The sequence below is a fragment of the Dermacentor variabilis genome, chromosome 6 (genome assembly GCF_050947875.1).
Source record: "Dermacentor variabilis isolate Ectoservices chromosome 6, ASM5094787v1, whole genome shotgun sequence".
Lineage (NCBI taxonomy): Eukaryota > Metazoa > Arthropoda > Arachnida > Ixodida > Ixodidae > Dermacentor > Dermacentor variabilis.
The window spans coordinates 114,573,295-114,591,978 of NC_134573.1; the positions used below are offsets into that span (position 1 = coordinate 114,573,295).

Below are 18,684 nucleotides of genomic sequence, written 5' to 3' on the forward strand. Positions count from 1 at the left end.
TCGTGAATGCGAATATTTTTCCAATACTTTTCTAATGTTTCTGAGCGTCAACTGCGTTAAAAAAACATAAAATTGAGGCAAAAGAACAGTTGTTTTCATCCCAGCAGGCTTAATATAGACATAAAGCTCGAGAACTTGCATGGCGGATCAGGCTATGTCACTTGGGTAGCCACACTTCACAGGCTGTACAGCTAACATTTGCCCTCTCTGAAGAACCTTGTGCATGCAAAGAAACTACTTGTTTGCTCCTAATGCCCCATTTGTGCTTTTTTATTTAACAATGCTTCATTTTATACTATGCAATTACAAAAACTTGCGAACCTTAAGTATACTGGGATGTAAACATTGTTTTATATTAATTCAGCTTCAGTTTATTATTCGTTCATAACAATTGGTTACAAGAAATAGTATACAAACTAGGGTCCCAAAGTCAGAGACTGCACTGGCACCCTTCTATTAGAAATTATATAAAAAAAAATAAAGCAGAATACAGAGCAGAGAAACAAAATACGAAATAAGCAAAATATAACCAAGAAACTGAGTGATGACACACATAAAAAACAAAAGCAAGAGGAAAGATGCACAATCAGTGGTAATTACACAGCTGCTAATTAGCAAAACAACGTTATAGGAAATCAATCAGATAACAAATAATTCTTGAGTTTGTATTAGAAAAAGTGCAAGGTAGGTGACAACTTAATCGAATATGGTAGATTTCAAAAGTTTAAGCACGCAAAAGGAGGAAGCCATCTTTCCGTAATTAGTATGACATAAACGCAACAGGAAATTTCCTTGTGCTGCAAACCTTGTATTAGTAGGATTAAAAAGGGGATCAGAACTAACGAAGTTGTAAGAACTGTGAGTTAGTAATTTGAAAAATAATATCGCTAAATGATAGTTAAACAAATCAGTAACTTGAAGAATGCAGCTTATACATAGTTGGGAAGAGGTGTTAGAGAAAAAATGGCTTCGCGTTATAATGTGGATAGCCTGATTTTGAATGTGCTGAATAGAGGAAAGATGGCAATGATAAGTATTACCCTAAGAAGCGATATCATAAATGATATGACTATGAATGAAAGCAAAGTATAACGATAATAACGCTCCATGAATTGTGGTAATGGCTATTCATTATTTGAAAACTATTCGAAAAGTATTTGATATTCGATTCACTTCTGACACTATTCAATTCATATTCGATTCGGTCTCAAAAATAACTGTTTCCTAAGGTCATCATTTGACCACGACACAAATATCATAAGTTGCAGCATTATGACAATGCTTACATAAATAAAAAAAATTTCTTCTGTATAGTAATAGCTCATTGGGAAAACTGATACCATTTCCACTGCGGTGCACAGTGTATAGCAGTGAGTACAGTTTAATGCAGAAGTCCTGCTAGTCACCACCTAGCGAAATAAACGAACACAAGGTGTTGACGTTATAGTTCTGCGGAAACCCGTAAGGTGGAGGGAAGTAATTAAGAAAGGAAAAATGAGATATCCACCCAATCGTAGCAATTGCTACAAAGGAAATCCATACGGGTTCCTCGAAAGAAAAGCTTCGCAGTTGAAGAAAAAAAAAAAGGACTGGTCCCAGACCAGGACAAATTTTTCTTCAACTGCAAATCTTTTCTTTCGAGGAACCCGTATGAGTTTTTTTTGTACCAATTGCTACGATTGGGTGGATGCCTCATTTTCCCATTATTAATTTAGAAACAAGGTGATGTTGGTGTTCCAACAACAATGTTATTATTAGGGGTGTGCAAATACTCGAATATCACCGAATGAAATCAAATAGTGACTGTTTTGAATAATTTGATTCGTAAATCGAGTATCATATGTTTGATTTTTCAAATACTTAATATATTTGATGGAGACCCGCACAGTGTCACACGTTGCATGCTCTGCAGACATGTGGCACTAATTTCGTGTGTCGCACAAATGTACCGTGACTCTTCAGATTTCAGAATCCTTGACAGTTGTCGAATCATGCCAAACCTGACAATGAAATGGTGCGGACAGCGCCTGCTCTTTACCATCGGCGCCGACTACGCGCGAAGCGGTGATTGAGTCATGTGATGCACCGTCCTTTCGTCTATTGTGCAGATTGGCCACATGATAACCCACCTGCCATAAAGTTGGGACAGCCCCCTCTGTATTTTGGAGAAAAAGTGAAAAGCAAAACATTCTGTGCAATAAATAAAGAAGTGCCGCAAAACACAAATCCACTATTAAGCTGAAAACTTCATTGGTATTGAGTACAACAGAATGTCTCTGATTCTTTAGTTTCTGAGGAAAAAAATGCACTTAATTCTATTCAACAGAAATTCTATGAATAAAAAAATATTTTCCCGACCTTCGTGTATACTAAAGCTGAGTTGTAATCTGTGCTGGTATGCTAATTTGATGTCTGCTTTAGGAGAGTAGTCTCTACTGGATATCTTAATTTCTGTGCAGCTGATTAAGTTACTGATAGCTTGCTACATTCTTGTTGCATAATGCTTGGAGACATCCAGGCATGCAGCACCTTATTTTCTTCAGAAACTTTTCATGCACTAAATTTTGTGCAAATGTTCTGATCTTCGATATTGTATTCGATATTTGGCCTTTGTTTTTTCTAGGTTTGATTTGATTCAATATTCGATTCAAAATCTTCTATTCGGTATTTGCACTCCCTTAGTTATTATGTGTGTGAAGCCTCTTGTCCAAGCTTGTTCGGGATTTTTGTTCAAGGCCCCATCAGGGGCCTTGAACAAAGGTAGTATCTGGCAAGGGGCAGAAATGCCAAGCTTAAATGTACCGGTAGCTCAGGTAGGGAGTGCTTTGCTTCAAAAAAGCTCAAACTCGTGCATGGCACAATGCGCTTTCTGATATCAACAGTGTTGACTTTGAAGTTGGCAAACCACCTCCGCATCATTATCAGTGTTATTCTTCCCCTTGTTCTTTCCTTCAATGCAGTTCGAGTACGAGACAGACGACCAGGGTCGACGCATCATCCTTGGCAAGGGCACGTATGGTGTGGTGTACGCAGCGCGTGACCTGACCACCCAGGTGAAGATTGCCATCAAAGAGATCCCAGAGGAGAACCTGGGCGAAGTTCAGCCTCTGCATGAAGAGATCAAGCTGCATGCCCAGTTGCACCACCGCAAGATAGTCCGCTACTACGGATCCATCAGCGAGGGTGGATTTGTCAAGATATGCATGGAGCGCGTGCCTGGAGGTGAGCTCCAACAGCAGGTCGCAAGCTTGCTTGATCACTCTTTCTGCAGAAATTTCTTCCCTAGTGACAGAATTGTCACAATATCATGCACCAAAGGCTGTTGTAAATTAATAGGGCCATGGTAGAAATTTTTGTCTACTAATTTATCATGATGATAAAGAAGTTGCAGTCGCTAACCAAGTCAAGGTGAAGAACAAAGAGACATTTCGGAACCCGTGCGGATTCCTTGATAACTCAGTATAGGTTGCTTGCCACATGCAGTCTGTTGTCACATCTATCATGACACGGACGACAGGCATCCGCTCGAATGGCGACAGAATGGAGAATTAACTGAAGACGACTTGCCACAAATTATCGGTGAACGAGTGCCCGAACAAGGTTACTAGTAGAATTAAAAGCGGTGTTCTCCATCCTATGACATCTCAAGGGAAGGCATTCTGAAGACCTGCTGGCGTTCCATGTGTTCCCGTTGTCAAATGCGACTCTGAGTTGTGTCTTATCATACGACCTTCTAATTGCTCACGTGCCGTTCAGCAAACAAACATAGAAAGGAGAAACAATTCTTTGTTATCATGCTACCATTCTAAATGAACTTATGTCAAACTTTTGACTAAATTGTAAGGGTGCACAAATACTGAATAGTAGATTTCGAAGCAAATATAGAATTGAAATGAGAAAAAAAGCCAAAGTTTGAATCGAATATCAAAAAATTTAACACAAACTTGAGCCAATGGTAAGAGGGAAAAAAAAGTATAGATAACAAAAACAATGGTTGGTAAGTTTGAAGCCGTATTTTGTGAGGACTTTTTTCTTTCTATTTTGTTCACTTATCACCCGTCGCAGTGGAATTTCGATTCTAATCACAGTGTAAGCCAGCCAGTGACAGTGGGCAAGAAGAATGTTAAAAGATTGCAGTTGTTTCATTATAAGTCTTCTGAGCTTAGTGTGCCTGCGGCTTGAAAGAATACCGTATTTACTTGCATAATGATCGCACTCGTGTAATGATCGCACCCCTGAATTTTGTCGTCAAAATTCGATTTTTTTTTCTTTCCCGTGTAATGATCGCACCCTGAACTTGCCGCAGCGATATGTCGTGTGCCAAGTCTAGCTAATGATGAACGCGCTTACCATCTGTCGAATGCTGTCGAATGCTATGCGAACGACTTTTCAAGACATACCAAGCGGTCTGCACTCACCAAAGATTCTTAAGCAGATGCCCCATTTTCATCACTTTCCGTACCTCCATGAAAAAAACAAGCTAAAACCAAACGCGCCTTGGCTTTATTATTTGTAGGCTTTATAATGGTTGTGGTCAACAACAATTACAAAAGAGGCGCCTTTTGATTCTTCTCGCCTGCACTCGTGGGCATGCAACAAATTGCAAGTGTCAACGATAGTAGCCACGTTTACACTGATACGTTAGAAGTGTAGCTTATTTATACGTCGACACTTGTAACACAGCTAAGATATTCACCCATCCTTAGTGGAAACATGCCGTATTAGGATAGTAGTGAAGACAAATGGCGCAGTTTCTGCAGCATGCCCGCCATGTGTTTCTATGTCACTGGCAACTAAGTGCGCCCATCCCCATTTCTCTTCCCTCAAAGGGGACATGGCTACGTTATTGTCTCAAACTTGCCGATATTAACGATATTATTCATTACTGATACAGAAGAAACTGATTCAATGAACTTAATGTACTCACGAGAAGAAAAAAATCCCTTTCAGCGCGTTCGGCTTGCCCTGCCGGCCGCCATTTTTGTTTTGGTGTCCCGCACTGTTACAGTGGCAGCCGCCTGTTTGTTGACCTGTTGTCATCTTTTCATGGGAAATTTGACCCTCGTAACGATCGCACCCCTGAATTTGGGTCGATTTTTTTCGTCAAGAAAGTGTGATCATTATGCGAGTAAATGCAGTATATGATTGGGTATGTTGGTAATGCGCAGTTTCACTAGACCAGCACGCAAAGATAAGACAAACAGTGCTTTATCTTTGTCACCCTGTTTATCCTCATTGTGTGATTGTGTTTTGGTCGACTGAAAGCATACCCACAGGTTGCACAACAGAGTCATTCACACAGGCGATAGCCCTTGCAAATGTGATCTCCCAGTCTGTGCTGGCTTAATGTGCAGGGAGCCTGTCACAGCTGCTGCGCTCCAAGTGGGGTCCTTTGAACAACAACGAGCCGGCTATTGCCTTCTACACCAAACAGATCTTGGAAGGACTCAAGTACCTGGTGAGGCTGCCACTCTTCGTATCACTGTTGTTTTGTTATTGCTTTTGCATTTTTGCTGTTCATTTTTTTCAGTTGGTGGAGAAGGTTGAGGTAGAAGAGGCATGCGAGGAGATAGCCACTCTGTGTTTTTGTTGACTGTTCAATTCTTTATGCAAAATTATCTTGCATGTTTTGCCATTTTATCCTACGTATAATTATATAACAGTGTTGCAAACACCTTTCAGTCGTTACATCATTCTGCTGTTACTAACTTGTGAGGCTGAAGCTTTGAGGCTAACAGATGCACTTTAAAAGCAGGTTAAGACTTTGTGGTAAGCAAAGGTAAATGTCAGGATTAATATTAATACACAAGAAAATGGCAGTATGACTGATGTAGTCATACATTGGTGGATGAAAGTCTGCTTAAGATTATATTCTAGATACTTAAGGAAGTTTGACACATCACGTAAGGCATAAGGCAAACTAACAGGATGAGGGCCAAGAACATGTAGTCAAAGGGTTGCAGAGGATTAGGTGGAGCGATCATTTATCAGGAAATTTGCGAGCATACATGTTTGGTTTGTTCTTTGCAGGAGATGTGTGAAGGGAGATCTTTAGAAGCCCTTCTTCATTAATAAGCCTAAATTGACTGATCACGATGACCAAAAGAGCCTGAATATCCGAATTTGTTTTCTGTGGGTTGTGTTCCAACAGTGTGCTACAAGTTGGTTGTACAATCAACTGAGATGGGAATAAACAAATTCACCGGCACAGATCTGACATAAGCCTTTTTGAATGCATGACAACTGGATATTAAATGCCTGTCTATTTTCTGCATACTCGCTTACGGTTGAAACTTGGGCATTTCTCTCTATTTCTGTGATCTTAGCATGACCAGCGGATAGTACACCGTGACATCAAAGGTGACAACGTGCTTGTGAATACATACAGCGGTGGCATCAAGATTACTGACTTCGGCACCTCGAAGCGCCTTGCTGGGATGAACATGGTCACAGGCACATTCACAGGTTGGTTTCAATACAAAGAGGTGGCCTGACAGCATTCACTGTGAAGGTTAACCCTTTGAGGGTCGATTTTTTTTTCGCCATATGCGACCGCCCAGGGTCGATTTTGTTTTATTGCAGATTCCAATTCTTCTTAGGGGCTTATTTCGAAAAAAATTTACCGTAATTTTTCTAGGGTGACCGTAAGGTGAGAAAAAAATATTTTGCGTTGGTATATGAATACTCTTCATTCGTGTATAACAACAATAAAAAATAATATAAACTTATAAAAATTAAAAATTTGATGCATTGTTATGCACATAGTTCAAGGCTTTGAAAATGCACACACGAGAATATTTCGCAGCTCTAACCTGTTCCTGCTCTTACACTAATATTTAGGTCCATAGCGTAATCGAACTGCGTAGGTGCACGCCTGCAAGAAAACTGTTTGGTTGTGTGCCCGTCAAAAAAGCAAAACGTGTGACAGACTTCCGCTAATCTTCATCTTATAGCCAACCAGAGGCAACTAGTTCTCACGAGTGTCCAAAAAAAAAAAAGAGAAGCAACGGAAATGCATGCACTGCGGCATCCTTCCTATGCGCACCGTTGTGAGCACTAAACGAGTGAGAAACAAGCGGTAGCCCTTTGAGCGATTAGTCATGAGATAGCCAGCTTCTTGCAAGCGCAAGAAGCCAAAATCGCCCGCAGAACAAAACCCAAACCGCCGCCTGCCCGCCCGCGCGTGCCAATGCGCGAGTGCATTGACGTGCGGGAGCAAACTAGCTCTAAAACAAACCATGCAACGAAAACCGAGAGAGGGAGGCGCGAAAAAAAGAAAAATTACCTGTATTCCCACATAGTGGCAGCACATGATAGAAAAGAAGAAGTTAGGAAATTGGCACGATTTTTAAACGTGATTTAAACGCTTTTTTTAAAAGCGGCGCCGTATATTTACGTCATTGACCCTCAAGGGGGTTAATGCAGTGCTTACATTGTCAACTCATGGCCAGTGCATACCAAAAATGAACTGCAAGTAAACGGAAAGTGAAGCAATTAGAGAAAGACCTAATAAATAATTGCGGTGGGTCTGTGCACTCCTGTGCTGCATAATGCTGCTGCCAACACCTGTATCATGGTTTCGTAGTAATGCCAGGATTTGCAACAAGTTCGTTGCTCAGGCTGCCGACTTGGCCTCCTGGTCACGTGACCTTTTAGCAGCTCAGACATTTAATAGGGATCAGAAGCTGGATGTTTCTTTTGGGTGCGAAGTGTGGTGTATTGTTTTAGTATCACACAAGCCTTTTTATGGCCGATATATAAAGGAGATCAACAGGGAGTGATTGTAGTGGGGGTGATTGGCACATGCTACTTCTACCAGTGTATCATTTTTTAGTACATCAAAATAAATGTGCTTCTAGTTGGTTTCTGTGTAGTTGAGCGTTGAAACCAAGTCTTCCTGTGTCACGTGTCCTTCGTGGTGGGGCAGTACCTGTTGCATTCTGCTCCTGATGAGTGCAGTCTCAGCAGAATTTCCAGTTATGATGGCATTCGGGCGGAATGGAATGCTAGAAAATCCTCTGTGCCAAGATGTTGGTGTGTGTTTATGCATTACAAGTTGCCAAATTTTTCTACAGCCTTTTGCGGTGCCATTCTTCAGAGCCCATCTCCAGCTTGGGGACTTTGTAATGAAAAAGGGAATTAGACAATAGATTTGCACGCTGTACAAGTGTTGGTTTCACGGTAGGGTAGCAGGGATGATGCATGTGAATTCAGTAATTTCTAATAGCCATTCATGTCATTCACTCTTGCCCAGGGACCTTCCAGTACATGGCACCTGAAGTGATCGACAATGGCCAGCGGGGTTATGGGGCACCGGTGAGTACGCTGTCACGTACAGAACTTGCAGCCGTACTTAGCGCTTCTTAATGAAATGCGAAAGTTTCTGTCTCTCTTTGGGATCACACGCCGTTTTGCTGATGTTCTGGCTGTCCCTACTCTGTGCAGGCTGACATCTGGTCTCTGGGCTGCACGGTCGTGGAGATGGCCACTGGCAAGACTCCCTTCATTGAGGTCTGTTCCTGCTTGAACGGGAATGGGGAAACCTAGTGGACGTATTAGGGAGCACTAGAATTCCAGGCCTTTGCGCTGAAGGCTCCTTTGACTTGAGCCTTTCTTTGAGTGCTCAAGTTTGCCTATTTGTCAGATGTCAGAGTGGTATGAACTGTGAAACTGTGGCGCGTTGCAGTTGCTGAACAACTTTGGTGTTATTTTTCTTAGCGTCATTAGGTTGCGAGCTTATATTACTGGCAATATTTGCTGCATTCTGATAGCAATAGGCCGTGAGAAAAGTTTCTGTGATGGGAGGTAGAGCATAATAGTTTTCATTTTCTGTGATAGTGACCTTGAGCACCAGCAAGGTATTAAATGTACAGTAACGTTGATGAGATTTTGCATGATTAGCACATCATGCATTGGGTCCTGCCGGCAACAGCATTCCTGGTAGTACAGTGCCAAGCATGCTGTCTTCGCACAGTACGAGGGACATTGTTGCCTGAAGACAGCAGTGCTTCCAATGCTAGTCATAGGAAACCCTGTTTAAGCGATTGTATATTCAAACGTGGCTGGCTGAAGATACCAGAACTCCATTAGTCCCATTTGTCTTGGGCATGTGTGAGCCTTTTGAACAACATTAGCTACTCTGTAACCAAGCTAACTGGACTTGTAAGCCTAGCAAATCTATCGGGCATCAAAGACTGTCGCATGAAAACTACGGTCGCCAGTTCATTTCTCGGACACGGACAGTGCCTCCAAAATGTACGGAAAAGTGTGTTGTTAAATAAGTAATTCCGACATAGTTCATATAAAAGCATTTATTGTATACAGCCGAATCGTTTCGAGTGAGTTAGAATAATGGGATCTGAGAGGCTTGATTTTTTTGTTAGTCACAACCTTGCAAAGAAACGGATAATGAAGCCAGGTACAGCATAGGGGAAGCTTATTGTTGTATTTAATTGAGATGTTGAAATAACCCAAAGGGAAATAAAATTGGATGAAAAAAAGAACTTTCCACAGACGTGATCCAAACCTGCATTATGCGTGCAGTGCTTTGTGACTTAACCATGGCAGCCACCCTCCTATCTGCATTCATGGGTAGTTGTATACATGTGCAAGGTGAGTCCTGGGAGTGTTCGGTTTCGCTCAAACGGGGTTTGTACTTTTTTAATGAATGGAGCTAAGAGAGAGGCTGAGAGAAACAAAGATAACTTGTAGTTAATGAAGATCACGAAAGCTCATGCCCTGTTGTAAGTAACAGCTGCTGGCTGACTAGAGAGGATAAAATTTGAAAATGAGAACAGTCAGAAGTCTGGTATCTATGCAGACATCAGTGTTCCGCATTGCGAGTTCTTAACAGCTAAAATGGAGCACAAATATTAAGAAAGGAGCGCTTAAATTGCCAGAAACAAGGTAGCATAGAGGGTTCACACATCATTCCCTGCGTCTCCAGAAAATTTTTTCTATCGTGCTTCATGTAATAAGCTTGCCGGGGGCAAGCTCCTTGAGTAAGCTCAGAGTTTAAGCTCACACCGTGCTGCAAAAGAATGCAATTTTGCAGAAGACCCCCTTGTTCTTGTTTCAGCTTGGCACGCCACAGGCAGCCATGTTTAAAGTGGGCTGTTTCAAGATTCACCCCGAAATCCCAGCATCCTTGTCAGAGAAAGCCCAGAAGTTCATAAAAAGGTAAGACTGTGAAAGAGCAGGGATGTGAGAGACATTCGTGCCCACATTTACACCGTGCCTTAGGTTAAGAGCAAGCTTTAGCTCGAGCCAAACTCCAGTGCCGCCTATTCAGCTACATGTAAAATGCAGAAATGCTTTTCTGGGGTAATTCCTGGGCTGATTTGAACGAAATTTGTTGTTGGAGAAAGAAAACTAAACTGTAATGACTGTACGAAGCACAATTTCAATTTAGGACCTGAATCATTTTATAAATATTATGAAAAATGTGCACGATTGAAAAAGATAGAAGTACAAAGTTTACATATTTGTAGCTCGGCACTAAAAACAGATATCACCATACAGTTGACTGCATCCATCAGAGCATCTAAAGTGGTTAAGTTTGGTACAGTTAAACCTTGATATAATGAACTTCAATATAATGAAATTCTTGCTATAAATAAGCAATTAATTTTATGACTTGTCTGTAGAACACCGTGTATTTAGAACCTCAATATATAACAAAGAGTGCTTATGCACGATTTCAATATAATGAAATTTCGCTGTCGCTGCGAAGGAATACTGAGACAATAAAAGGAAACTTCCATGGATGCAGATTGTCAAGTGGTTGAATTACAAGCTTGCGACCGCACCTCTCAAATCGTGTGCTGCGCAACCAATAGCATCTGCCAGAGCGGAGCATTGTGATGTCCCATACAAAGTTTAAGTGCAATAAGGTTCTACCACACCCCGTGCACTGTATGCTTTGAGTGCGAGTGAAAGTGTGTTGAGCCGAGAAGGATAGTGGCTAGAGTGCTGTCTCCCCATGCAAGCAAGGGGAAAGGGATCGAGCTCGCAGTAACATGATTAAGCGCACGAGAGGGGGGTTGGAAGCGGGGGCCTGGTTAGTGTGGGTCTCCTTTTCTAGTGTGGCGGTAGCTGCACAATGGCCGTCATCGCAGCTGAGCGCATACACAGCCCTGCGCTCCCTGTGGTAATCTGCTGCATGTGTAGAGAGAGGCCATGCCGAAGTGGCATGGCATCATGTGCGCCTTCTTCCTGTGCTAGTACTGGAGGTTGTGTGATCTTGAGTTTTGGAGACACGTTGAAGCAAGAGGCAGATGACGCATTTGTTCCCCGCTTGCGCTTTTCTTGATAGCATCGTCCCGCTGTGGGCGACACTATCGGCCGCGGCAGCAGAGTGGACACAAAAGTGCGTCTGGCTTCTCTTCGCGCTGCCGATGTGAAGTTATCATCGACACGGCGTGAAACTGTATCTTTTGTCATCGACTCTCAGATTCAGCAAAATGTAGTTTTTGCTGACTCAGATTTGTGTTTTCCGATTGCCCGGTAATTCAGAAAACTTTGCAGCCCCTTCTGTGTGAAAGAAAATTCATCAGCAACTGTGTACATGTTTGTATAAAAGGTTGAATTTCAGTGTAACTAAATTATGATATAACAAAACAAATTGCCGGTTTTTCCAACTTCTTTATATCGAGGTTTAATTGTATTAAGGTTTAACTCTATATTAATTTACAGCTTAAGTGGATTTGTTGCGATGTTTAGAGGAGTTTTGCAAAAGTCTTAATCAGAAATTAGTAATAATATATTTCACAAGGATGTATAATATATAAATTTTGTCTACCTTAGACATATTATTAAATACAGTTTTTAGAATTCTGAAATAATTTTTCATTGCTTAGATACGGAGTTGTAAGCTTGATACAGTAGACTTCCGTTAATTCAGCTCCACATAATTCAATGCTTTATTGATTTAATACTGAGCGCCAATACTATCTGTGGGCCTAAACTTGCGTTATTTCGATCTCAATATTTGCCTTCGCCAGATAATTCGAACTTGACTTGTCAGCTTTGCTGCAGTACAGCTGTGTAATGATGTGAAGCATACCTAATTTATTGTGGTGAAGCATATCAAGAATGGAAAGGGGTCACTGTCACAGGACATAGCACCTGTTTCTTAATTATACAGGCGCGCACATGTGATCTTCGGCTACGGGCACCTAGACCACTAATAAGCATAGTGGTAGCCGTTCAGAGCTCTTTCTGGCATTACTGTGGGGATTTCAGTCCTTGTTTCGACCGCCATGCGTGTCTCGTATAGGAGTCATTAACGAGGTCTAGTACACATTCCTTAACTATACGCACACACCCACGCCCTGCACCAAGAAGCGAAGAAAAACCACTTTTTTTTTGTTTTAGAAGGCTAGAAAAGCGGTAAGATGAAAAAACGCAGACTGTCGAGGGGATGTTTAAAGGCAAGAAAAGAGCGGGGGTCTTTCTAAAACTCTGAAGGCCTGCCAGTAAACTTATTAGGCTTCTGGGTGCTCGTACTGTGACTGGACACTCCACGTATGCTTCAGACCTAGACAGGAGTTTAATACTTTGTAGTGCAGCTCTCTGCGGACATTCATTGCAGTAACTGTCAAAATTTTGAATTTCGGCTGAAAACGCGAAGCAGTGGCAGCTGTAGCTAGCACATTATTGCATACAAGAAGACTAAGGCTTTTTCACGCAGTATTGGGTGCAGAAAGCACTCGCAGTGGCACCAAACAATCTTCCTTGGAGAACTGCAGCTTTGGCTGGCTTCCTCTTCTTTTCTATCTTGTGTTTCAAGTTTTTCTTTCACCAGATTAGCCTAATTCACCTAAGTGCTGGTTTACTGTTTCATTGTGCACCGTAGTGCTCGTAAAAACATTTCCTCTTAATGTAGTGCTCTTCTTAGCACCCTCACTTCATTTATGGTGCATTTGGTCGGAGAATAGGTTTTCACAGATTTTAGGTTCATTATCAAATGAGGTGCCTTCTCTTTTTCTTTAGGTTGTGTACACATATTACTTTATTGTTGGCAAGACATGATGATGACTGTTAAGAAGCTACGGCAGCATTAGCCTATAACAGCCGCCTAATTTTATCAACAGTGATGCTATGAATGCTACTGGAAAGTCCCTGTCAACAGTGTCCCTCCCAGCGGCAACATACAATGCTTGTCTTTGTTTCTTCTTGTTTCTGTGTCTCCATTAAATGCTCGCACTTTACACAACTTCACACAGGAATGAAAAAAAAGAGAGAGAGGGTTCTGACTTCTTGTCCCTCTGGTATGATATGAGCCTTCACTAGAAACCCCTTTATAAAACTGATCAGTCTTTAGACTACCATGTGCCACAGGGCCTTGATACACGACTCATCATACATTAACCAGATCAAGCGCAATGCAGCCTGCGCAAGCTACACTAAGCACAAACTTCTGTGGAGAGATTCACGCTTAGGTGTGCGCAATGTTCCAGAGGGCTCGCAGTATGTTCAGTATGCCTGCAGCTGTTGCTGTCACAGAGACAGGCAGCCTAGAGCTATGGGACATCCTAGGCCCATCAAGAAGCGCAATCTGCACCCTGCACACATCTACGAAACTTGGTTTTTCTGAAATTGAGTATGTAGGTGGGGTGTGCATGTAAGTGCAGTTTGTTTGTATTTATGATCACATATCATTTGTAATATCATTTCTTGATACAAGATGTACCTGAACCTTGTATGGTAGTGGTTCATATCGGATCTTTCTTGATCAGCACCTGCATAACATGCCAGGCCTCCAACCAGGCTGACATCTCCAGCTGCTCTTAGAGTCAACATTTCTTTAATCTACACAATCTTTAAGATTCTTGATGGCTTATGGAGCAGCAGAGTGTGGAAAGCACAAACATTAAAACGAACCTTAAATGACAGAGGGTGGTACCCATGAATGACTTGCACATCTCTGCTGCATAGGTGCTTTGAACCTGACCCTGCCAAGCGAGCCACTGCTGCTGAACTTTTGGAAGACCCTTTCATAACCGAGTGAGTCTGTCCTGGTGTCTCCTATTGCCATTCTTGCCTTGTCTGAATTAGTTGGACTTGTCTTCATGAATTGATGCTTGGTTGCTAACTTTTTTTTTTTTTTTGACGTTTCAACGTGACTTCTTTTTATGAAGTAACATACTAGGTCCAGATTACTTTTTAGACTTGTGTAATAGCCATACCAGTACTAAAAGATAAAACTATATTTGTAGTATTGAGAGGGAAAAAACTAAAACCAATTAATTAGCTGAAAGTGAACAGTGAGTAATGAGGGACACTAGTGGAGGGCTCAGGAATAATTTTTACAGCCATTTCTAGTGTTTACAAAAAAAAAAAAAATTAAGTTGAAGTTGAAGTGGGGTTTCCTTAAAGTGCACATAAATCTGAGAACACAGGCGTATTTGCATTTTGCCCCCGTCAAAATGCAGCTGCTGCGGCTGGGGATCGAAACCCCGTGGACCTGCTGTGCCTTGGGTCCTTGTGCTCTGCAGCTAAATGCCACAACCAGATAGTTTCTGTAGCAGGATCAGAATCAGCGATAAGGAAAAACACAAACTCTTGAGAGTGGTGTAGTATTAGCTGGAATTATGTAGTTAGAAAATTGTCAGGATGTGGTCAGCTTATGCATTACAGGTGTAACTGGAGATCACTGGTAGATGCCGCCCTCCGTGAAGGGGAATGTTTTCACTTATAAACAGTATTGAAGCAATACAAAATTGTTTCATTTGCTCTCAACTATTCCTGTGCTTCCAGCGTCAGCCAAATGAAAAGAAAAAAAATATCCACCTCCATTCCACCTTGTAAAACTAGATGTACAGCGAAGCTGTTGCCGAGATTACACAAGCGCCACCACCACAAGGCGTCACACCGTCGTGATCAATCTAGCATCTGCGACTGCGTTCATCCTCTTCCTGTTTGTGCTTCCTGTTTGTGTTTGTGCTCTTCCTGTTTGTGCTTGTGTATATGCAAGCCTGTATGCTTGCATATAACCCGTGTTCGCAAAGTTAAACATCACTCTAATTTTTTTAACAGTGTTTGCCACAATGTCAACTCCATAGCATGATTCCATTACGATTCCAGAACAGATTGCCATAATGTCGGTCGTAGCATATGCTGTATGACAGATGCAACGGGCAGAGTGCCCACGCATTAGGGATAGTAACGTACACACATTTGTCACGCACCCACTCAGGTGTGTGGGAGTGCAGCATACAGCCTCATTCTAGTAGGCCCTCCGCCTGGCGCAAGTGCATTATTAAACGAATTCAATTTCTCAAAGTAGAATGTGTCACAAAATTTGTAAACTACAACTTATACAAAACCTGCAGATGTGATAGCATCAGATAGTAATTTGAATATACGAGAAAATGTAATTTTGTTACACGGAAACTAAAAAAAGCTCTTTTCCAGCTGCTGTTCCTTTTTTGGTGAGTACGGACTGAAATCTCCCGGCCAACGTGAGGCTAACAGCTTGGCTTAAAAAAAAAAAGAAAGAAAATCTCAACCTACCTAATCTACTATACGTTGAACGATACTACGTATTCCTTTTCTTTTTTTTTACATCTCTGTCTTTTTTTCTTTTACAGTATATACCACCTTAATCCAACTCTCTGAAACGAGACACTCTCTTCTGCCCACCATCATATACTTCAGTCCACAGTGACCACATGTTCAAAGTTGGCATTTTCTTGCAGCCACACCAACTTATATGCTGATTCTTTTATCTCAAAAGCTAGCACTGAGTGAAACTGTCTGCCTATTTCTGTCACATTGGTCACTGTCGCCACCGCTTTCAGGACTGCCCTTGTTAACGAATACTATTGTGCTTGCTCTCTGCTGTAATTGCCTGTGATTTTATTTCTTTTGTGACGACGTTCACTGGACTTGTCAAGCATCAACCAGAAACACAGCGGCCACAACGATCGCTCAGCTAGATCAGCAAACTGGCCGCACAACATGCGATGGCGACAGCACTTTCTAGTGTGCCAATCTTCTTCAGGCTCCAAGACACGCGATGGCGACGGGACTTTCCATGCTATTCTTCTTCCTTATGCTTCTTTTTTTCCCCTGCTCCTCTTTCTAATGCTTGTAAGCCTTTAGAGTAAATAAATAAATAGACTGGCAGGTATGGTAGTTGTGGTAGCAAGGAGTAGCGGTGTCTGCATGGAGCTTTTCTTCTGTATAAACTGTGCAACAAGACTGGACACAAGGGAGGTAAATTAAATTAAATTATGGGGTTTTACGTGCCAAAATCACTTTCTGATTATGAGGCACGCCGTAGTGGAGGACTCCGGAAATTTCTACCACCCGAGGTTCTTTAGCGTGCACCTAAATCTATGTACACGGGTGTTTTCGCATTTCGCTTCCGTCGAAATGTGGCTGCCGTGGCCGGTATTCAATCCCGCTACTTTGTGCTCAGCAGCCCAACACCATAGCCACTGAGCAACCACGGCGGGTACAAGGGAGGTAGTTGACAGAAGAGTGCAGTTTCAATAAACTCAGTTGTAAGTAAAACAGTGCCTGTCTGTCGCCTTCTTTCCTCTTGTGTCCTGTCTTGTCATGCAGTTTGCATCAATGCATCCATACCAACTAGCCTCCGTACCATCAACACAGTTGATGGAGCTTTCTTTTCTAGTAAAGCTAGAAAAAGAATGTATACTGGTCTGTCCCCTGCTACACACTCAACGTTTCTTGTTTTTTTTTCTCAGCGGCGGGAGGAAAAAAAAAGCACGGCCTGCCGCACCTGACTTCAGCCGAAGCATATCAGGTGATGTCCTGTTATCTTGCTCTGCTAAGGACTAGGTACAGGCCACAGACTACCGACATAAGACAAACTGTTCCTGATGTACCGAAAGCCTTCACTCTCGGCTAATCACACACTTGTGATATTGCACTGGATACTCTTTAGGATACAGTCATGATGGATGTATTCGAGTGCAGCAGAATCTGCACTCTCTGCTGCAGATTAGTTCTTGAAATTTATGTATGCTAAAATGGCGTTTAACTTTCTATACATGCACCTTATTTGATTCCATTGCAAGCATTTCATTTCAGCAATATTTGCAGCAGACTGTTGTGGGTTATTTCAAGAAATAATAATGATGAAATATTTGAATGAAATCTGGCCCTTTCTTTTTATTCAATTCATTGTATGAGTTAGGCTGAATACAAGCAAGCCCAATGAGCATTGAAATAACATAATTTGACAGTTTCGTCATTTACAAGGTGCTTTACTGTTACTTTTGCACTTACACGCATAAAACTTGTATGTTTTGAAACTGATTCCAGACTGATCATAAGCTCGTTTTTCTCACAGCATGCTTTGAAAAAAATTATGCATTTGATAAGCAACAGCAGCAAGAAACTACTTTCAAAGTTGGATGGCCTTAGCGCCAACAAGTGAGGGTTCTCTGCCATGACAAAAATGTGGCAGCCATCAGCCTCAGTGTTGGTAGGGCTGTCAAGCAAATGCGACGACTTGATTGAAAATTTTAGACTGTTTTAGTGACAATAAAGACACTACGTATGCAGTAGTAAAAAGTGCACTTTTTAATTACTTTGGATAATTTCAGGTTTGGTCACTTTCAAGAGTGCAGAAGTGTCACTTGCAACAATGTCAAATTATTAAAACATATCAATAGCCATCAAGTTTTCCATCTAGCAGTTACCTTGATCTTGAAGTCCAACTCAATAGCCATAAAGATGTGCCTGCATGACACTAGTATCGCTAAAGGTCAATTGAAATAAAATTTCGGACTGTGTAAGAAGCCCAGCTTTTGTATGTATGTTGTTATGTATGTATTTAGTAGAGCATTTGTGTGTACCGTATTTTTTTTGCATAAAACTCACCAGAAATATAAAAAGCTTTGTAAAGTCAGGGTGCAGATTACATGGTAAATTTCGCCTGGAAGCGTGGCTTCATGGCAACGTTCGTGGCACTGACGTGAAGTCACACCTTAATGCAAAATAGCAGCTCATGCGGGGAATATCGGATCTAACACAGGTATTTTCGTAGACTTTGTTATAATGAGGTGTGATTGAGTAATGAATTCTCGCCAAGTTAAGATTTGGTTGCAGTTGGCCTTTCCTCATCTTCTGTAAACTGCTATGTATCGTCCGAAATGGTAGATGCATGACCTGTGTATTCTACTGCAGTTCCGGCCGATCGAGTGCACAAGATGGACAAGCCAGAACGGATGTCTCGGTTTGCCAGCACTGGGGAGGATGGGTCAGTGTCTCTTTGCTTGCACTTGAAACATTTCCATTACTGCACATGTATTCGTATTGCCTTTGTTTGTTGTTACACCCAGGTTTGCAACAACACCTTGTTTCCACGTGGTGCTTATGATTTGGGCTAAGTGCTTTTTATGCTGGCTTGTGCATTTGCTTGTGGCTTTTTTTTCTTTCTTTGCTGCGGTTGCTGTTGGGCAAAAAGTGCTGTGGAATGAGTCTCCTGCTGTGCAGGCTTTTTTTAGAGTTCTGATCCATTTGCCAGGAAGAGAAGTAAGTATATAGAGCCAGTAGCATGGTTGTTGTAAAAGCAAAGCTGTAGGTATTGTTCGTGCGGTGTGGGTGTCTTCTGTAGTTCTTGGTGTTTTTCGGTATAGCTTGTGGCATCATAGAGTTTGTTGAGAATTACAGACAATTTTGCTACCCTTGAAAAAATGTTTGCACCCT

The 18,684-nt window shown here is 41.8% G+C and overlaps 1 protein-coding gene across 13 annotated transcripts in view; it reads left to right on the forward strand.

The window, feature by feature from the left end:
• The window catches only part of Ask1 (apoptotic signal-regulating kinase 1), a 123,393-nt gene that overhangs the window by 49,777 nt on the left and 54,932 nt on the right, over positions 1-18,684 (forward strand). For all 13 annotated transcript variants that reach the window (XM_075695525.1, XM_075695524.1, XM_075695520.1 and 10 more), the window contains 9 exons: positions 2,961-3,222; positions 5,355-5,458; positions 6,327-6,465; positions 8,255-8,316; positions 8,446-8,511; positions 10,079-10,179; positions 13,939-14,007; positions 16,716-16,774; positions 18,163-18,235. In XM_075695525.1, the coding sequence (XP_075551640.1) occupies positions 2,961-3,222; positions 5,355-5,458; positions 6,327-6,465; positions 8,255-8,316; positions 8,446-8,511; positions 10,079-10,179; positions 13,939-14,007; positions 16,716-16,774; positions 18,163-18,235 (935 nt within the window). The remainder of the gene's footprint in view (positions 1-2,960; positions 3,223-5,354; positions 5,459-6,326; positions 6,466-8,254; positions 8,317-8,445; positions 8,512-10,078; positions 10,180-13,938; positions 14,008-16,715; positions 16,775-18,162; positions 18,236-18,684) is intronic.